The following is an 18,152-nucleotide window of genomic DNA, read 5'->3' on the forward strand; positions in this document are numbered from 1 at the left end:
GTACGAGGCTTAACCTATTTAGAAAATAAAAAACAAACCTTTACATACCCTTTTAAGCTCTGGTTTAAGGGTAACATGATAAAAATAGGTTAAGTGCTCAGTTTTAAAGGCAATTGTTAGGTCAAGGGTTTTGTTTTGGCATTAAGGGGAGTTTAAACGTTAAAGATTAATATTAGTGTTTGGGTTAAATTTTAAATAACACATAGGGGTTGATTTACCAACGGCAATTAGAATGTGTACTCTGCAAGAGCATTTGTTCCAGAGCTTAGTAAATGAGGTAAAGATTCACTTTGCAAATAATATCCAATAAGATGCAAGGAAAAAAAAAAAAGAATTTTTGCTTGCACATGATTGGATGAAGGAAGTCAGCAAAGCTTCTGCTCATTTACTAAGCTCTGGAGCAACTGCTCTTGCAGAGTACAGCTGCATTTTGCATTTAGTAAATCAACCCCTTAGTATTACCTTTCTTCCAAAACATTTTTTTTTCTAGTTTATCCTTAAGCAATTTTTTTTTTATTTAGCCACAAGCTAAGATTCTGTAAAACGGTCACAAAATGAAAACATGACTTCCTTGAAATTTATATGGTTAGGTATACATAACTCCTCCTCCAAAACTTAGTTTCATGCCTGATTGGCATGCTGCTGTTTTTAGCACTTTATCATGTAACTAAAGCAGAAAGCCCCACCCACTCAGAACTCAGAGAGTAGGAAATGCAAGGAATATTTGCGTGCATATATAACCGACCAGGGGAGGGTTGTTCTCTTCTAAGTAAAAGTAAAATTACGTTTAAGGGGTTGATATACTGTATGCCTATTCGTTTGTACTTTGTAATGCCTTATATTTCTGCTCAATAAAATAATTTTTGTTGATTAAAAAAAATATACCGTATTTATCAGGGTATTGCGCGCTCCAGCGTATAGCGCGCACCCCTAATGTAGACCCGTTATTCCTGTAAAAAAAGATTTTAATACTTACAGTTTTGGTGTCTTGCCCGGCGTCCGTCTGCGGCCTCGTGGTGTCCTCCCGGCTTCTCCCGCGCTGTCTCCGAGTCGAATCCCCGCTTCCCGCGCTCAGTTTGAATGCCTCCGCCGACATATATCGAGTGCAGTACACTCGGGTATATTCGGCAACACTCGGCTTCTCACGCATAAGCCGAGCCGAGCCTGGCCGAATATACCCGAGTGTACTGCGCTCGGTATATGTCGGCGGAGGCGTTCAAACTGAGCGCGGGAAGCCGGTATCGGCGTATATCGCGCACCCACGATTTTCCCCTTATTTTAAGGGGAAAAAAGTGCGCAGTATACACCGATAAATACGGTATATGTTTTTTTTTCTCAATGTTTTTATCTTGGGTTCACTAACCCTTTTTTTGTTTTATGTTTCTTACAATAAAATTCATAGTTTTTATATATGTGTTTATATGTGTTGTTTCATGTGAGTGACACTAGATGCACCTTAATGCCCTGTACACACGATCAGTTCGTCTGATGAAAACGGACCGATGGATTTTTTAATCAGATATCCGATGAAGCTGACTTTCATCAGTCTTGCCTACACACCATCGGTTAAAAATCTGATCATGTCAGAACGCGGTGACGTAAAACACAACGACGTGTTGAAAAAAATTAAGTTCAATGCTTCCAAGCATGCGTCGACTTTCGATTCTGAGCATGCGTTGATTTTTGACCGATGGATTTCCCCACAGACGATCGTTTTTTTTCTATTGGTTTTTTAACCATAAGAAAAATGTAAAACAGGTTCTATTTTTTTTTACCGATGGGAAAAAAAAACTATGGGGCCCACACACGATCGGTTCGTCCGATGAAAACGGTCCATCGGTCCGTTTTCATCAGATGAACCGATCGTGTGTACAGGGCATAAAAGTCCCATTTACTCAACTTTTTATTGTTATATTTAGGGTATTAGCTATCATTCTTTACATATTCATTGAATGAAACTAATAAAATATTTGCATTCTCTTCACATACAGCAATTTAGGAGTGATTTAAAACAAAAAATAATTACACATGGCTACCTAAAGGTATAGGTTTCAAGTTTTTATAATTTTTGATATTTAGATATTTTTTAAATGGAAGAACAATAGACTTGCATCCCTAATCAATACAAATGGCTAACTTTTAAATTTATTCTGTGTTCTAACCCTCACCTGCAACACATACCTTTCCTTCACTACCCCGTCACTTCACTCAACTGCCCTGTGTAAACTGGTCACTTAAGCTTACACAGTGCTCTAGATGTTCCCCATGTACCCGCATTAGTACTTAGTGATTGGTCCAGTGCAGTCCCAAAAATTTAGTCATCCAGGAATGTTAGATACCAGCAGTGACCAAAGCTCTGAGAGAAAGTGAAGATTAGAGTTTCAGTCCAGTGGCCTGGTAAGTATTTGTAAGTCTTCTTTACAGGCTTAGTATTAAAAAAAAAAATTCTTCTGTTACAGAATGCTGCTAGGTTAGTTTTTTTTGGGCGTTTTTCTGCTCTAAAGCCTCATACACACGATCGGATTTTCCAACGGGAATTGTGTGATGACAGTCTGTTGGCGGAAAATCTGACCGTTCTGTACGCTCCATCAGACAATTGTTGTTGGATTTTCCGCGGACAAATGTTGGATGGCACGCTTTCAAATTTTATGTGGAGAATCGTCTGTTGTCGAATTTTCCAATCAGGTGGAAAAAAAGTCCAAAGTACAAACACGCATGCTCGGAAACAATGCTCACCAAACACAACATTAGCAGAAGGTGCCAAAAGGGTGGCGCTAAAGAGCTGTTTGTTGGCCGACAATTCTTTGCCGTTTGTATGGAAGACAAGTTCACGGCCAACGCCCTTTCGGACAAAAGTCAGAGACTTTGTCCACGGAAAATCCGATCGTGTGTACGAGGCTTAAGGCTCAGCTCTAAAAACGCCCAACAAGACAAATCCCATTCATTTCAATGGCCCCTGTTCACATCTGAGCATTCTGTCGCCTAAAACAAAACACCCGTCACTCAAAAAAGTACAGGAGCTTATTTTTTGGCAGGTTTTAGGTGTTTTAATTCATTTACAATGGTGACCTTTTAATCTTGAAAACGCCTGTACAAAAGCGCTGCAAAACTCTGCAAAAATGCCTGAAAAAACGCCTGTAATGTCTGTAAAACAGCAACACCTAGGTGAGAACGGATTTTTTTTTTAGGGAGTGGGAACCTATTTCTTGGCAGGTACCTGCTCTTACTTGTGTCTTTGTCTCCAAGTTGAGCAGAGCGGATATTTGGACCTCTCCAAGGAGATAAGTTCACCTGTCCCAGGAGACTGCAGGACCATTCATCAAGTGCATATGCAATGGGGAGCTGGCTGTGAAGCATTAGGTAGTCCCTCCCAGCTTCCCACAGTCAAGATGGCGGATCCGTGGACCAAAAGGGTGGCGAAAAAACAGCCTGGCTGAAGACAGCACTGGATCCCCGGGATGGTAAGTGTCTGCATATTAAACGTCAGCAGCTCCAGTTTTTGGAGCTACTGACTTCTAACTTTAACGTTTTTCCCCTGAAATTCCTTTATAACTAGAAGCAATGCACAAAATAAAAATATTGAATTGTAATCATTTTGTAACTCCTTACAATACTTACAAATGTATCCGAATATGTATAAAAATAAATAAAAATAAAGAATGTATAAATTATTTCACTTAAGTCTAGTTAGGAAATATATTGTCTCAAATTTTTTTTTTTGGTAATATATATCTTTCTAGAATATATTGCCATATATAGTACAATTGTTTTTTTTAAATATTAGTGCTGATTTACGGAAGAGGTGATTTTCACTTTTAATGGTTAAATGGTTAAAAAAAGTAAAAGAAAAAACTATCTATATTTTTTTAGAATTAAAATGTAAAAAAAAAAATTGAAAACAAAGTAAATAATCAAGTATACGAAAAATTATTTTAGATCCTTTCTTTATGAATCATGCTAACACCACATATTTATTAAGATATCAAAGAATCATTTACACATAAATAAATGTCATAAAACACAATTTCACAAAGGAGAAATTTTCAGCTCGAACATACTTGCCTTCTTAGCATCACATTGTGCTTATAGAAATGCACTTCTGGCTAATATTGTAGAACAAAATAATTAAAATGCAAAACTATTAGCTAAGTTATCGTGCTCATGTGTTTTTTTTTTTTTTTTACAGTTTGTGTCATATTACAGTTTTACATAAATCTAAAAAAATGTAAACAGATGCCTTAAAACTTATTAGGATATTAATTATGCCTTTTTGTATAGGGAGTCTCCATAATATTCCTGATGGTATGAGTATGAGCAGCCAGGGGGTGTTTTTTTTTTTTTTTATTAACTCAAAATGCAAATTGGAGAAAGACGACAAGAATGGACAACCACATCAATGGAAATTGAGGTAAAGTCAACAAAGCAATGCAAATGCATTGTGGGTGAATTTAAAATCTGCAGGCCATCCCGATTCTTCATAGCATACAACTCAACAAACATGGTTTTAGTAGAAATGGTATAGAATCCAAGATTTGGAAGTGCATGGTTACATCAAGCCCTGTCCGTTGATGAGTCTCCTTGTGGGTCTTTGATTTAAAATCTACTACCAAAAAAATAACAATGTATCACAGGAGCATGATAATTAATAGCAAGCATATAGTAAAATACATTGAGCTTCTTAGATGATCAAAAAAACACCTAGTGCAAATTTGCGAAAATTTGGGACTGTAAACTATTTCATGAGCCACTTAAGAAATTGATTGATTTAGTCAGTTAACAATTACTGATCTTCCTAAAATGTACATATATAATATACGCTATACTACCAAAAGTATTGGGACACCTGCCTTTACATGCATATGAACTTTAGTGGCATCCCAGTCTTAGTCCATAGGGTTCAATATTGGGTTGGCCCACCCTTTGCAGCTATAACAGCTTCAACTCTTCTGGGAAGGTTGTCCACAAGGTTTAGGAGTGTGTCTATGGGAATGTTTGACCATTCTTCCAGAAGTGCATTTGTGAAGTCAGGCACTGATTTTGCACGGGAAGGCCTGCCTCCCAGCCTCCACTCTAATTCATCCCAAAGGTGTTCTATCGGGTTGAGGTCAAACTCATCCATGTTTTTATGGACCTTGCTTTGTGCACTGGTGCACAGTCATGTTGGAACAGGAAGGGGCCATCCCCAAACTGTTCCCACAAAGTTGGGAGCATGAAATTGTCCAAAATATCCTGGTATGCTGATGCCTTAAGAGTTCCCTTCACTGGACAAGCCCAACCCCTGAAAAACAACCACACACCATAATCCCCCCTCCACCAAATGATTTGGACCAGTGCACAAATCAAGGTCCATAAAGACATGGTTGAGTGAGTTTGGGGTGGAGGAACTTGACTGGCCTGCACAAAGTCCTGACCATAACCTGATAGCACACATTTGGGAGGAATTAGAGCACAGACTGCAAGCCAGGTCTTCTAGTTCAAAATCAGTGCCTGACCTCACAAATGCTCTTTTGGAAGAATGGTCAAACATTTCCATAGACACACTCATAATCCTTGTGGACAGACTTACCAGAAGAGTTAAAGCTGTTATAGCTGCAAAGGGTGGGCCAACTCAATATTGAACCCTACGGACTAAGACTGGGACACCATTAAAGTTCATGTGCATTTAATGGCAGGCATCCTAATACTTTTGGTATCTACTTCCTTTTTAATGAATAAAACCATGGGCTGAGTTATAAAAGGAACAATGTTTATGCTGGCCTGCTGAATTCAAATTCCAAATTTGGTTCAGGCTTTTTTTTTAAGTTTAATCCCAAAACTTTTACTTTTAGCTTTGGATAAGGTAGAAAGGAGTTGGAACCGTTGTTAGGTTTTTACTGCTGTCTGTGCCTGCTCTCTATTCATCCTGTGGCTATTGTCACTGTGACTAAAAGTGACAGCAAATCCAAAATGTCACCAGAACAGGTTCCGAGGGGAAACCTTCCTTTGGGGGGTTCCAATAACACCTGTCCAAGAGAGGAACTTCCCTTACTTTGGAGAGATTTCCTGTCACTTCCTGTTGTATTTCTGAGACAATACAGTAAGTGGAGGGAAATCTTCCCAATGGGACATATGTGAGGTCCTATGTATTTTATACTCTATCCAAAAATGAAAAAGCAGCTTGGCTTTACATCTTTTAAAATTTACCTAAATCTGACTAAATGCCTGAAATAAATGCCAGACAGTGTATCTGTTTACATTAAATAGACCCACATATACTTTTGGTGTGTCATTTTGAAATTGCAGTACAAAGAGCTTTTTTTTTTATATAATTTTGCCTTATAACTAGGCTATATTTAATAGACATGTGCATTCGTTTTCGTCCGAATGCATTTTCGTCCGAATTTCAGGTATTTTCGTTATCATTTTAACAAACGATAACGAAAGCACAGAAGACGAAAACCGAAAGATCCGACATAAACAAATGCTTTATTTTTGTTTTCGTTGCGGTCGAATGTGCCTAACCTTAACTCTATTAGTACAATATTGTTCTACATAAAGAGAAAAGATTCGACATAGAGAGAAAAGATTCAACATTATAGAGACACGGAGAAGAGTCGACATAGAGAGAAAAGATTCGACATGAAGATTCGACATAGAGAGACATGAAGATTCGACATAGAGAGACATGAAGATTCGACATAGAGAGACATGAAGATTCGACATAGAGAGACATGAAGATTCGACATAGAGAGACATGAAGATTCGACATAGAGAGACATGAAGATTCGACATAGAGAGACATGAAGAGTCAATTTTTTTTTTTTTTTTAAAGATTCTGTTGAATCTTCTTTTTTTTTGTTCTTAGAACATTCGACAGACACCATAAGCCTTCAATGACAGATTTAACCTTAATTTGGATTTTCGGACGAATGCATTTTTTTAACGAAAAACTAAATGAATAAAAACGAATTTCGGGAGTAACTAAATACATTTATTTTTTGGACGAAAACGAAATTATGAAACTAAATATTTCAGTGTGCACATGTCTATGGAAAAAATAAAAAAATTATATTTTTTCCTTAATTGTAGCCATATCTTGACTTATAACCCTACAACAGTTGGCAAAGTGAACAACGTGTTCTACCTAAAAAATCTGCATCATTATTTTGTTACAGTTTGGAAATATTTCAATAATTTTGACATCACAAGGAGAAAAGTAAATATTGGGACCAAGCTACTTCAGCGGTGCAAAAAATAAAACTGGTCTATTTTGCCCACTATCATTTCAAAAAGAAACCGGGTGGTCATTTTGTAATTTACATTTAACGTATATAAAATAGCAAGGATAGGTCAAGGCAGTGTAGTATATTATTTTTAAATGAAGTCACTCAAAAGTTAAATGAAAAGGCCAGAGTAAAATTTACAATGAGCATGTCTCCTAATAAACATACGATATCTATTGAGCCGATTCAGGTAATAGATAAAGATTATACTGTGCTTGATGTCAACCAAACAGAACATTATCCACCAGTTTCATTACCATCGCAAGTCAAATTTCCCAATTGGTTGCCAAGATTATTCACACAGTTATTCTGTGAACTCCAAACTCTAAACTCCGAACTGTTGACATTAACATCAATTTGCGTTTAATTGGTAATTAAATTACCCACAGATAAGGAACAGTTCATGTGAGTTTGAGGTAGCAGACAATCACAACAGAACTCTGATCCATGTGACACATAGCTTAGTCCAAGTAGTGGAAGAAATCCAACATACATGCAGACGGTGGATGGTAGTTGCCCTTAAAAAAGTTTCCATGTTGGGCTACACAATGATTCACCCAGTAGGCAAAACATTTTGAAAAACCATTAGGATAAGGTCATCACAGCTTAAATTTAGTTCAGGCACCTAGGTCAGATGGTTGTCAAAACATGTTGTGTTTCTCTAAGGAAAGCCTCTTACCAAATCTATTCTTCAACTTTTTATTGGAAGCCGATGTTGGAGCCCTGTTTGTAAAACTCTGATTTAAAGCCTTGATTGTTAGTGACACCTTGATGTCATACTACTTGCTACCTGTTGCTGTGTTTATGTGACCATTAATTCTAAAAAGCACAAGAAGGAGACTGGCAGAAGAATTTCATGTCAGGGCTAATGTAATTACAGTGCCTTGAAAAAGTATTCATACCCCTTGAAATGTTCCACATTTTATCCTGTCACAACCAAAAACGTAAATGTATATTATTGGGATTATATGTGATAGACCAAAACAAAGTGGCACATAATTGTGAAGTGACAATTGCACGGTCGTGTGATGTTGTACCCAAACAAAATTGACATCCTTTTTTTTCAACAAATAGAGCTTTCTTTTGGTGGTATTTGATCACCTCTGCAACATTGCGGCGGACAAATCTGACCGTAAGCAACACTTTTTGGGGACCAGTGACATTATTACAGTGATTAGTGCTAAAATAATGCACTGATCAATGTATAAATTACACTGGCAGGGAAGGGGTTAACACTATGGGGCAATCAAGGGGTTAACTGTATTACCTGGGTGTGTTCTAACTGTGTGGGGATGGGCTTACTGGGACAACACAGAGATCACTGTTCCTGATCACTAGAAACAGAAGTTTCCCCCTGTCAGAATGGGGATCTGCCTTGTTTAGATTGGCGGATCCCCGTTCTGCCTCTCTTTACCATGATTGCGGGTGGCAGGTTGACATCGAGTCCGCCGGACCTGTGGGATAGCTCCCGCGGTGTGCAGTGTGAGTGCGCTGTATCTCATGCATGGACCGACGTACAGGTACATCGGTCCGTGCAGCCGGGCCGCCCTGCCACAGCATATGTGGGATGGGTGGTTCGGAAGTGGTTAAAGCAGGGTTAGGTTATAAAAAAATATCCCAAGCTTTGAACATTTCATGGAGCACTGTTCGATCCATCATCCAAAAATGGAAAGAGTATGGCACAACTGCAAATCTACCAAGACATGGCCGTCCACCTAAAATGACAGGCTGGGCAAGGAGAGCATTCATCAGAGAAACAGCCAAGAGGCCCATGGTAACTCTGGAGGAGCTGCAGAGATCCACAGCTCAAGTGGGAGAATCTGCCCACAGGACAACTATTAGTTGTGCACTCTACAAATCTGGGCTTTATGGAAGAGTGGCAAGAAGAAGAAGAAAGCCATTGTTGAAAGAAAGCCATAAGAAGTCCTGTTTTCAGTTTGTGAAAAGCCATGTGGGGGACACAGCAAACATCTGATCAGATGAGACTAAAATTTAACTTTTTGCCCAAAAAGCAACCCTGAACACACCATTCCCACTATGAAACATGGTGGTGGCAGCATCATGTTGTGGGGATGCTTTTTTTCAGCACGGACGGGGAAGCTGGTCAGAGTTGATGGGAAGATGGATGGAGCCAAATATAGGACAATCTTAGAAGAAAACCTGTTAGAGTCTGCAAAAGACTTGAGACTGGGGTGGATGTTAACCTTCCAGCAGGACAACGACCCTAAACCTACAGCCAGAGCTACAACGGAATGGTTTAGATCAAAGCATATTCATGTGTTAGAATGGCCCAGTCATAGTCCAGACCTAAATCCAATTGAGAATCTGTGGCAAAACTTGAAAATGGCTGTTCAGAGTTGCTCTCCATCCAATCTGACAGAGCTTGAGCTATTTTGCAAAGAAGAATGGGCAAAAATATTACTCTCTAGATGTGCAAAGCTGGTAGAGACATCCCAAAAAGACTTGCAGCTATATTTGCAGCGAAAGGAGGTTCTACAAAGTATTAACTCAGGGGGACTAATTAGGTGACTTCTGGAGGCAAGTGGTTCCACTAGATTTTAGTTAGGGATATCAGAGAAAAGGGGGATAAATACAAATGCACGCCACAGTTTTCAGATATTTGTAAAAAAAAATTGAAACCCATTTATCATTTTCCTTCCACTTTCTACCACTTTGTGTTTGTCTATTACATAATATACTAATAACAAACTTTTACTTTTTGGTTGTAACATGACATATTGTGGAACATTTCAAGGAGTATGAATGCCTTTTTGAGGCACCGTAAACAGTAATTTTGTACACGCAGGCTATTTTGGATAGAGATTTTTTAGGTTATTTTAGGCTTTTTAACATGTTTGAAATTCCCTGAGCTTAATAATACACTTGAGTTGTTTTTATTATATCACACACTTTAATTTCCAACTTTTATGGTAAATTAAATAAAAAATATAATTTTTTTATGACTGACAGAGGTTGAAAACTGATGCCTTCTGCCTTGTTTGACCCTCAAGGCCTTGAGATACAAGACATTTGTGGACCTTTTTCATCCATCATTTGGGTGTTTTCAAACAAGATTCGCTCAGCTTACACCATACATTCACATATTTTTTCTAATTTCAACTGGATTCAGTTGGGTGAAAGTAATGTAAATCTTGTGTAAAAACATGTATTAATAGCCCTTTTGTGTTTAAGGTTGAAATATTTGTTAGGCCAAAAGGTAACGCACATTTTGCAAGTCTGGAGGTTGCCCCTAACAGCCTGTGTTAATCAACCAATCCTGTTATATTAGTGTTCAAAAAATACAGTACATACAAAGTTTTGATTGGTTGCAATTGCCAACAATGCTAATTTCTATTTGAACAAGTCTCCTTATTTCTCTGAACTACATTTTGAAGGGCCCGTGTGATTAGAGATTGTAAAGAAAATGGCTCCATTATCTTATGTAACCTTGAAAAAAATCTGAAACATTTTCCATATGATATACCGAGAATATTGGACAAAAGTGAGGTCCTCTGTTAGGTTACATGGTTTAAATATTTGTTCCCCGAGCATCCTGCAGGTAGCAATATGTCCCGAAGATTTTTTTTTATACCATGGTTTATCAGAGCTCATCAAATTTTTCTACTATTTAAATCTCAAAAAAAAAAGACCGTAGCCTTGGATACTAAATGAAAGAATGTTCAATACATACTATAGATTTTTGTTTAGCATAAGCCAGGGGTGGACAAATGAAAGCCAATCTCAAGAGCAGACCAATCAAACCTATGAACCAGCAGATGCTTTAGAAACCAGGAAACAATCTTAAGTTGGCGAAACAAAAGGCTTAAAAACAAGCTGGTTCTCAGGTGTAATTTTTCTAAAGGTGAACTCCAAATGAACAGCTAAAAAAACATATATGGGAGCTGTTTTATTTGCCAGAGTGTATGTATTTCTGTCCATACAGTTCTTACACACATGCCTGGAGTTCACCCGGGAGACTTGGCTATCTAGCTTCGGGTTTTTGTCAAGCCCTGGTACAACTTATGCTAACACATTCCTTGGACCAGCCAAGACCTTGAAATTAATTGACCCATCGTTTCTTTGGAAGTAATGGAGAAAGCCAGAGTAATGTTCCTAAGTTTATTTAAGTAAGTTACAGTGCATCCCAAAATATATAAAGCACACACAGTACTGTAAAGCTTGTAGGACATTCAGCAATTCCTCAAAGTCCACAGCAAAAAAACAAAACATTACAATGTCAATGGCAGTCTAAGGAGGCGTCCTCCCCACACAGTGATACTGACGCTACAAGGCAGCTTGTGTTAAAAATAAAAGATATGTAAGACGTTTTCTGACCTGGTGTAGTCATCCTCCACAAGCATGTGCTTTGGGATAGGAGAATATCTTCCTGGAGAGAGTGGCGTCAGAGGACTCTTGTATTCCAGTGTGCCATTGTTAGCGCTGCTGAGGATGTGACTTTCCAGAGGAGGAGAATATGCTGGTGATGAATGAAAACTGTGTGTTATCTCAGGGCTCATATTGAAAATATAAACAAAAAAGTCAGTGGTACTACCCATACATCACATAGAAATCAGAGCTCCCGGGTGCTCGATCCACAGTCACTGGCTGAGTTGAGTAATAAGGAAAAGATTATCCGCACCCTGCCGGTCGTTGCTCTTTAACAAATCGTCATATTTATTAACAAGCCACAGTGAACAAGCGCAAATGAGAACAGTTGACGTGTTTCAGCCTATAAGGCCATAGTCAGTTATGACTAGGCATGTGCAATTTTTTAAGTTACTAATACGTTTTCCGTCAATTTTCGTTATTTTAGTTGATTCGTTAACATACGAATGAACGAATGGTTTAGCGCAATTAATAACGAATAACGATATTTTCAAAATAACGAATATGAAAAACAACGAAGATACAAAAGATGAAAGAAACGAAAACATAGAAACAACGAAAATACCGAACCCAAAAAAAATAATAATTACGAAAAACAAAATGAACGAAAATGCAAACTTACTAATATCCGAAGACCGAAAAGAAAACAACCGAAATGCCGAACAAAGACTAAAAAAATGAAAATCAAAACTAACGAAAAATAAATGACGAATCTTCGGAAAACTGAAATGAAAACAACGAAAATACAAAATAATGTAAATTAGCTTTCGTTAGTACTGAAATATTTCTGGACATTGACCAATAGCCACTGAGCGCTGTCCCTTTCCTCTGAAGAGGTTTGTTCCTTCCCCCAATAAGCTTCTTTTTCTGTGTTAGACTGCAGTGCATCTAATTTCTAGATTTGTATTTGTAATATCTGACATATTTTAGTTTTCTTCTACGTCAGACTTCATTCTAGACAGGGTGTGTGTGCCAACTAAGACAGTCAGGTCAATCACAGTAATGTACAAATTACAAAATTACGACGAGTAGTGTGTCGAATAAACGTAAAATGTATTCTAACAGAATTACGAATGCAATAAAATCTACAAAAGTACGTTTTTACAATCAAAGGAAATTAGACACGAAAATACGAATGATCATAAAGCAACGAAAATATATTTCTTACGAAAATACGAATGCGGCATGATGGAAAATATATTGTAAATACGAATAGCAAAACAACGAACATTAAACTAACGTAAAAACGAATAAAATCATTTTAAAAATACGAACGCGGCAGAATACAAAATATAACGAAAATACGAATCTCGATTCAACGAAAAATAAACTAACAGAAAAAAACGGAAACGGAAAAAAGAGTGTTACGAAAATACTAAAGAGTACGAATACGATAACTACCGTCTTACGAAATTACGACTCGTTACGAATCACGATAAACGAACAGAAACCAAACAGAAATAAACGAAAATTTTTGCTGTGCACATGTCTAGTTATGACTAATGCCGCATACACACCATCACTTTATGTGATGAAAAAAAACGACACTTTCTGTGAAGTAAAAAATGACGTTTTTGAAACTTCAATTTTCAAAGACGAAGTTGCCTACACACCATCGTTTTTCTCACAATGTTCTTGCAAAGTGAGGTTACGTTCCACCACGTTTTACCATTGAAGCTTGCTTCATAAGTAGCTTCTGGGCATGCGTGGATGAAAAAACGTCTTAGAAAACGACGTTTTTTGCTACACACGGTCAATTTCTGTGAAGTAAAAAGTGCACTTTTGAAAAACGACACATAAAATTGAAGCATGCTTCAACTTTTTTTGGTCGTTTTTTACAAGACATAAAACGACGTTTTCCCCCACACACAGTCAATTAAAGTGACGTTTTTAAAAACGTCATTTTTTTTCATCACATAAAGTGATGGTGTGTACGCGGCATTATGCCCCATACAGACGATCGTTTTTTGTGATGAAAAAAAAATGACGTTTTTGAAAACGTCATTTAAAATGATAGTGTGTGGGGAAAATGTCGTTTTATGTCTTCAGAAAAACGACCAAAAAAAAATTCGAACATGCTCGAATTTTTTGTGTCGTTTTTCAAAATGTCATTTTTTGTGTCAATGAAAATGATAGTGTGTGGGCAAAACGACGTTTTTAAACCCGCACATGCCCAGAAGCAAGTTTTGAGACGGGAGGTAAAACTACCATTCATAATGGAGTAAGCACATTCATCACGCTTTAACAGACAAAAAAGCACGAATCATCTTTTACTAACAAGTAACCAGCTAAAAGCAGCCTCAAGGCGAATAGAACTTCCCCTTTAGAGTGCCGTCACTTTGTTCATCATTTTTCAAAACGATGGTGTGTATGCTCCATCGTTTTTGAAAATGAAGTTTCAAAAATGTCGTTTTTTTTTCATCACTTCAAACGTCATTTTTTTTTCATCACAAAAAACGACCGTCTGTATGGGGCATTAGGCCTTATAGGCTGAAACGTGTCAACTGTTCTCAGTTGCAGCTGTTCACTGCGGCTTGTTGACGTGTTTCAGCCTACAAGGCCTTAGTCCGTTTGTGCGTTTGTTCACTGTGGCTTGTTAATAAATACAATGATTTATTTCAAGAGCAATGACTGGAGTGCAGATCATCTTTTCCTCATATTGAAAATGGATGTAGAAATAGTTCACTAGTGTATCGTTGTCCACTATGCAAAAACGCAATTATTCATTTTACATAGATCGTATTATACTTCTGAGAAACGTTTTAAATGGAAACAGAGATTCCCCTTTCCGTCTTCGATGTAGGGGAGGTCCTGCAAACGTAATACATATACGAATTTACGTATTGTGATCATAACAAATGACCCGAAAAACCTTCCTGTTTTACCACTAAGTACTTACCTATGCACCTTTGTTTTCACTGCAGCAGAAAATACATCGATTGTGTGGATTTGCCATATAATTGTGCAGTATCCTTTCCTTGGATACTAATTCTTCAGAATGGCAGTTGAAGGACATATGTTACCTTGTATTACCCAGTTTTCACAGCTCACCCCTATTTTGAACATATATATTCATATAGGTCATTAACCACTTCCTTACTGGGCACTTAAACCCCTTTCCTGCCCAGAGGACTTTTTGCGATTCGGCACTGCGTCGCTTTAACTGACAATTACGCGGTCATGCGACGTGGCTCCCAAACAAAATTGGCGTCCTTTTTTTCCCACAAATAGAGCTTTCTTTTGGTGGTATTTGATCACCTCTGCAGTTTTTATTTTTTGCGCTATAAACAAAAATAGAGCGACAATTTTGAAAAAAAAAAAAAATTTGTACTTGTTGCTATAATAAATAGCTCAATTTTTATTTATTATTTTGATTTTATCCTCAGTCTAGGCCGATACGTATTCTACATATTTTTAGTAAAAAAAAAAAAAAAAAATCGCAATAAGCGACTGGTTTGCGCAAAAGTTATAGCGCCTACAAAATAAGGGACAGAATTATTATTATTATTATTTTTTACTAGTAATGGCGGGGATCTGCGATTTTTATTGCGACTGTGACATTATGGCGGACACATTGGACACTTTTTTTAGACACATTTTTGGCACCATTCACATTTATATTGCAATCAGTGCTATAAAAATGCACTAATTACTGTATAAATGTGACTGGCAGGTAAGGGGTTAACACTAGGGGGTGAGGAAGGGGTTAAATGAGTATCCTGGGTGTGTTCTAACTGTGTGGGGGGAGGGGGGGTGACTGGGGGGGTGACCGATCTGTGTCTCTATGTACAAGAGACACAGATCGGTCTCCTCTCTCCCTGACAGCACCGCTGTCTGTGAGAGCCGGCAATGAGAAATTATCTCATATGTAAACATATGAGATCATCTCTCATTGGCCGCACAGATCGCATAGCAAACGGCCACTCTGATTGGCCGTTCACGGCGATCTGTGATTGGCTGTGTCCAAGGGACACGGCCAGCACAGCAGTTCCCCGCTGCGCGCTCGGGAGCACGCGCGGGGAACGCGGAAAGGGACGGATGTCAATTGACGGTGCCTCAGAGAACTAGAACCACCCTGCGGCCGTCAATAGTCGTACGGCCGTCGGGAAGTGGTTAAAGTAAACTTCTTACAAGCTTGCTTAGATTGGACACACTAGGAACCTTCAGTTGCCATTGTGCTCTGCTGGGCACCTTTAAATACTTGAGCTCCAGAATGCTTTACCCCCTCCATGACCAGGGCATTTTTTGCTATTCAGCACTGCGCTACTTTACCTGTCAATTGTGTAGTCATGCAGCACTGTACGCAAATTAAATTGATATCATTTTTTTTTCACACAAATAGAGTTATTTTTTTGGTGACATTTGATCACCACTAGTGTTAATTTTGACAGCAAATTTCGATTTAGTTTTAGTCTTATGCTGCGTACACACGGTCGGAATTTCCGACAACAAATGTTCGATGGGAGGTTTTTGACGGAAATTCCGACCGCGTGTAGGTTCCATCGGACATTTGCTGACAGAATTTCCAACAACAAAAATTTAGGAGCTGGTTCTTAAATTTTGCGACAACAAAACCGGTTCTCCTAAATTCCGATCGTGTGTGGACAATTATGACGCACAAAATTCCACGCATGCTCTGAATCAAGTACAAGACGGAAGCGCTCGGTCTGGTAAAAATAGCGTTCGTAATGGAGATAGCACATTCGTCACGCTGTAACGGACTGAAAAGCACGAGGCTGAAAACCGCGAATTGTCTCTCACTAAACTTCTACTAACACAACTGGTATTGAACCTTCCTTTAATAGTGCCGCCGTACGTTTTGTACGTCACCGCGTTCTTGCCGTTCAGAATTTCCGACAACATTTGTGTGACCGTGTGTATGCAAGACAAGTTTGAGCCAACATTTCGTCGGAAAAAAATCCACGGTTTTGTTGCTGGAATTTCCGATCGTCTGCATTTTAGTTTTAGTTTTAGTCCCATTTTAGTCTTCTGCAATTGTTTTAGTCATATTTAGTTGACTAAATTTCCAGTACATTTTAGTAGACTAAAACGAATTTTAGTCGTCTAAAATAGAATGAGTGTAATTAAATTGTAATGCATTAGTTAACATGTCTCTACAATTTCCAAACTCGTTATATACTGCTGGAGTGAAAAATCTCATATGTTATTATTTATGGTATTGAGGTATGAACATGCACTACAGACCAATGTTAATTTTGAAGTCGAATTTCAATTTAGTTTTAGTCGTATGCCGCGTACAGACGGTCGTTTTATGCGATGTAAAAAAACGACGTTTTCTGTGAAGTAAAAAACGACGTTTTAGAAACTTCAATTTTCAAAAACGACGTTGCCTACACACCATCGTTTTTTTACAATGCTCTAGCAAAGCGAGGTTACGTTCCACCACTTTTTTCCATTGAAGCTCGCTTCATAACTAGCTTCTGGGCATGCGCGGGTTCAAAAACGTTGTTTTAAACGTCGTTTTTTGCTACACACGGTCAATTTCTGTGACACAAAAAACAACGTTTTGAAAAACGACACATAAAATTGAAGCATGCTTCAATTTTTTTTTTGTCGTTTTTTACAAGACATAAAGCGACGTTTCCCCCCACACGGTCAATGAAATTGACGTTTTTAAAAACGTAGTTTTTTTACATCGCATAAAACGACCGTCTGTACGCGGCATTAGTCTTTTGACTAAAATGTCATTTTACTTTTAGTCATATTTTAATCATTTCAATTATTTTAGTTTTAGTCATATTTTAGTCAACTAAAATAGTATTCATTTAGTCGACTAAAATGTTTTAGTCGTTTTAGTCGATGAAATTAACACTGATCACCACTGTTTTATTTTATGTTTTATTATATAAAGAAAACAAGCCTATTTTTTTTAAGACATACAGTATTGTCTATTTTCTGTTATAAAACTAATCCATAAAAAATAAAATAAAATCTCTTCATAAACTCTTCATAAATTTAGGCCAAAATGTATTCTGCTATGTCTACGTTTATATTAATTGGTTTGTACGAAACGTATAGTGTCTACAATCTATGACATTGGCGGTGATCAGCGACTTATACAGGGGCGGCCCAAGGATTGTGGGCGCACGGCCGCCACCCCCCCAACACCTCTGCCGTCCTCCCTATCCATGTGCCTGACCCCTTTCAAGACACCGGCACATACATTTTTATGGTGGGGGGGCGGGGGTGTGTTGGCTTCAAAATAGGGTGAGCTCGGGGCACAGAGAGTGCACCCCGATCCCACCCAATTGTGTGACCATAGTGAATTAATTTTTGCTATTTTCACGCTACAGTTTCTCCCCGCCAATCGGGAGGCAGGTCAGTGAGACCTATTGGATGCCTAGCGCTGTGGAAGAGGAGACACACTGGAGCTGGACCCGCCGCTGTTGCTGCCCTGAGGACACAGGAGGAAAGGAGAGGAGGACACAGCCCGCCGCATACTAAGTGCAGGACCCAACTGATTTGTCTTAATATAAGTTCATT

The 18,152-nt window shown here is 38.2% G+C and overlaps 1 protein-coding gene across 4 annotated transcripts in view; it reads right to left on the reverse strand.

Annotated features, from left to right (window-relative positions):
- DLG2 (discs large MAGUK scaffold protein 2) overlaps nucleotides 1-18,152 on the reverse strand; it is a 2,211,856-nt gene that overhangs the window by 671,810 nt on the left and 1,521,894 nt on the right. For all 4 annotated transcript variants that reach the window (XM_040339977.1, XM_040339976.1, XM_040339980.1 and 1 more), the window contains one exon: nucleotides 11,598-11,739. In XM_040339977.1, coding sequence (XP_040195911.1) covers nucleotides 11,598-11,739 — 142 coding nt within the window. The remainder of the gene's footprint in view (nucleotides 1-11,597; nucleotides 11,740-18,152) is intronic.

This window comes from Rana temporaria, chromosome 2 (genome assembly GCF_905171775.1).
Source record: "Rana temporaria chromosome 2, aRanTem1.1, whole genome shotgun sequence".
Classification (NCBI taxonomy): domain Eukaryota; kingdom Metazoa; phylum Chordata; class Amphibia; order Anura; family Ranidae; genus Rana; species Rana temporaria.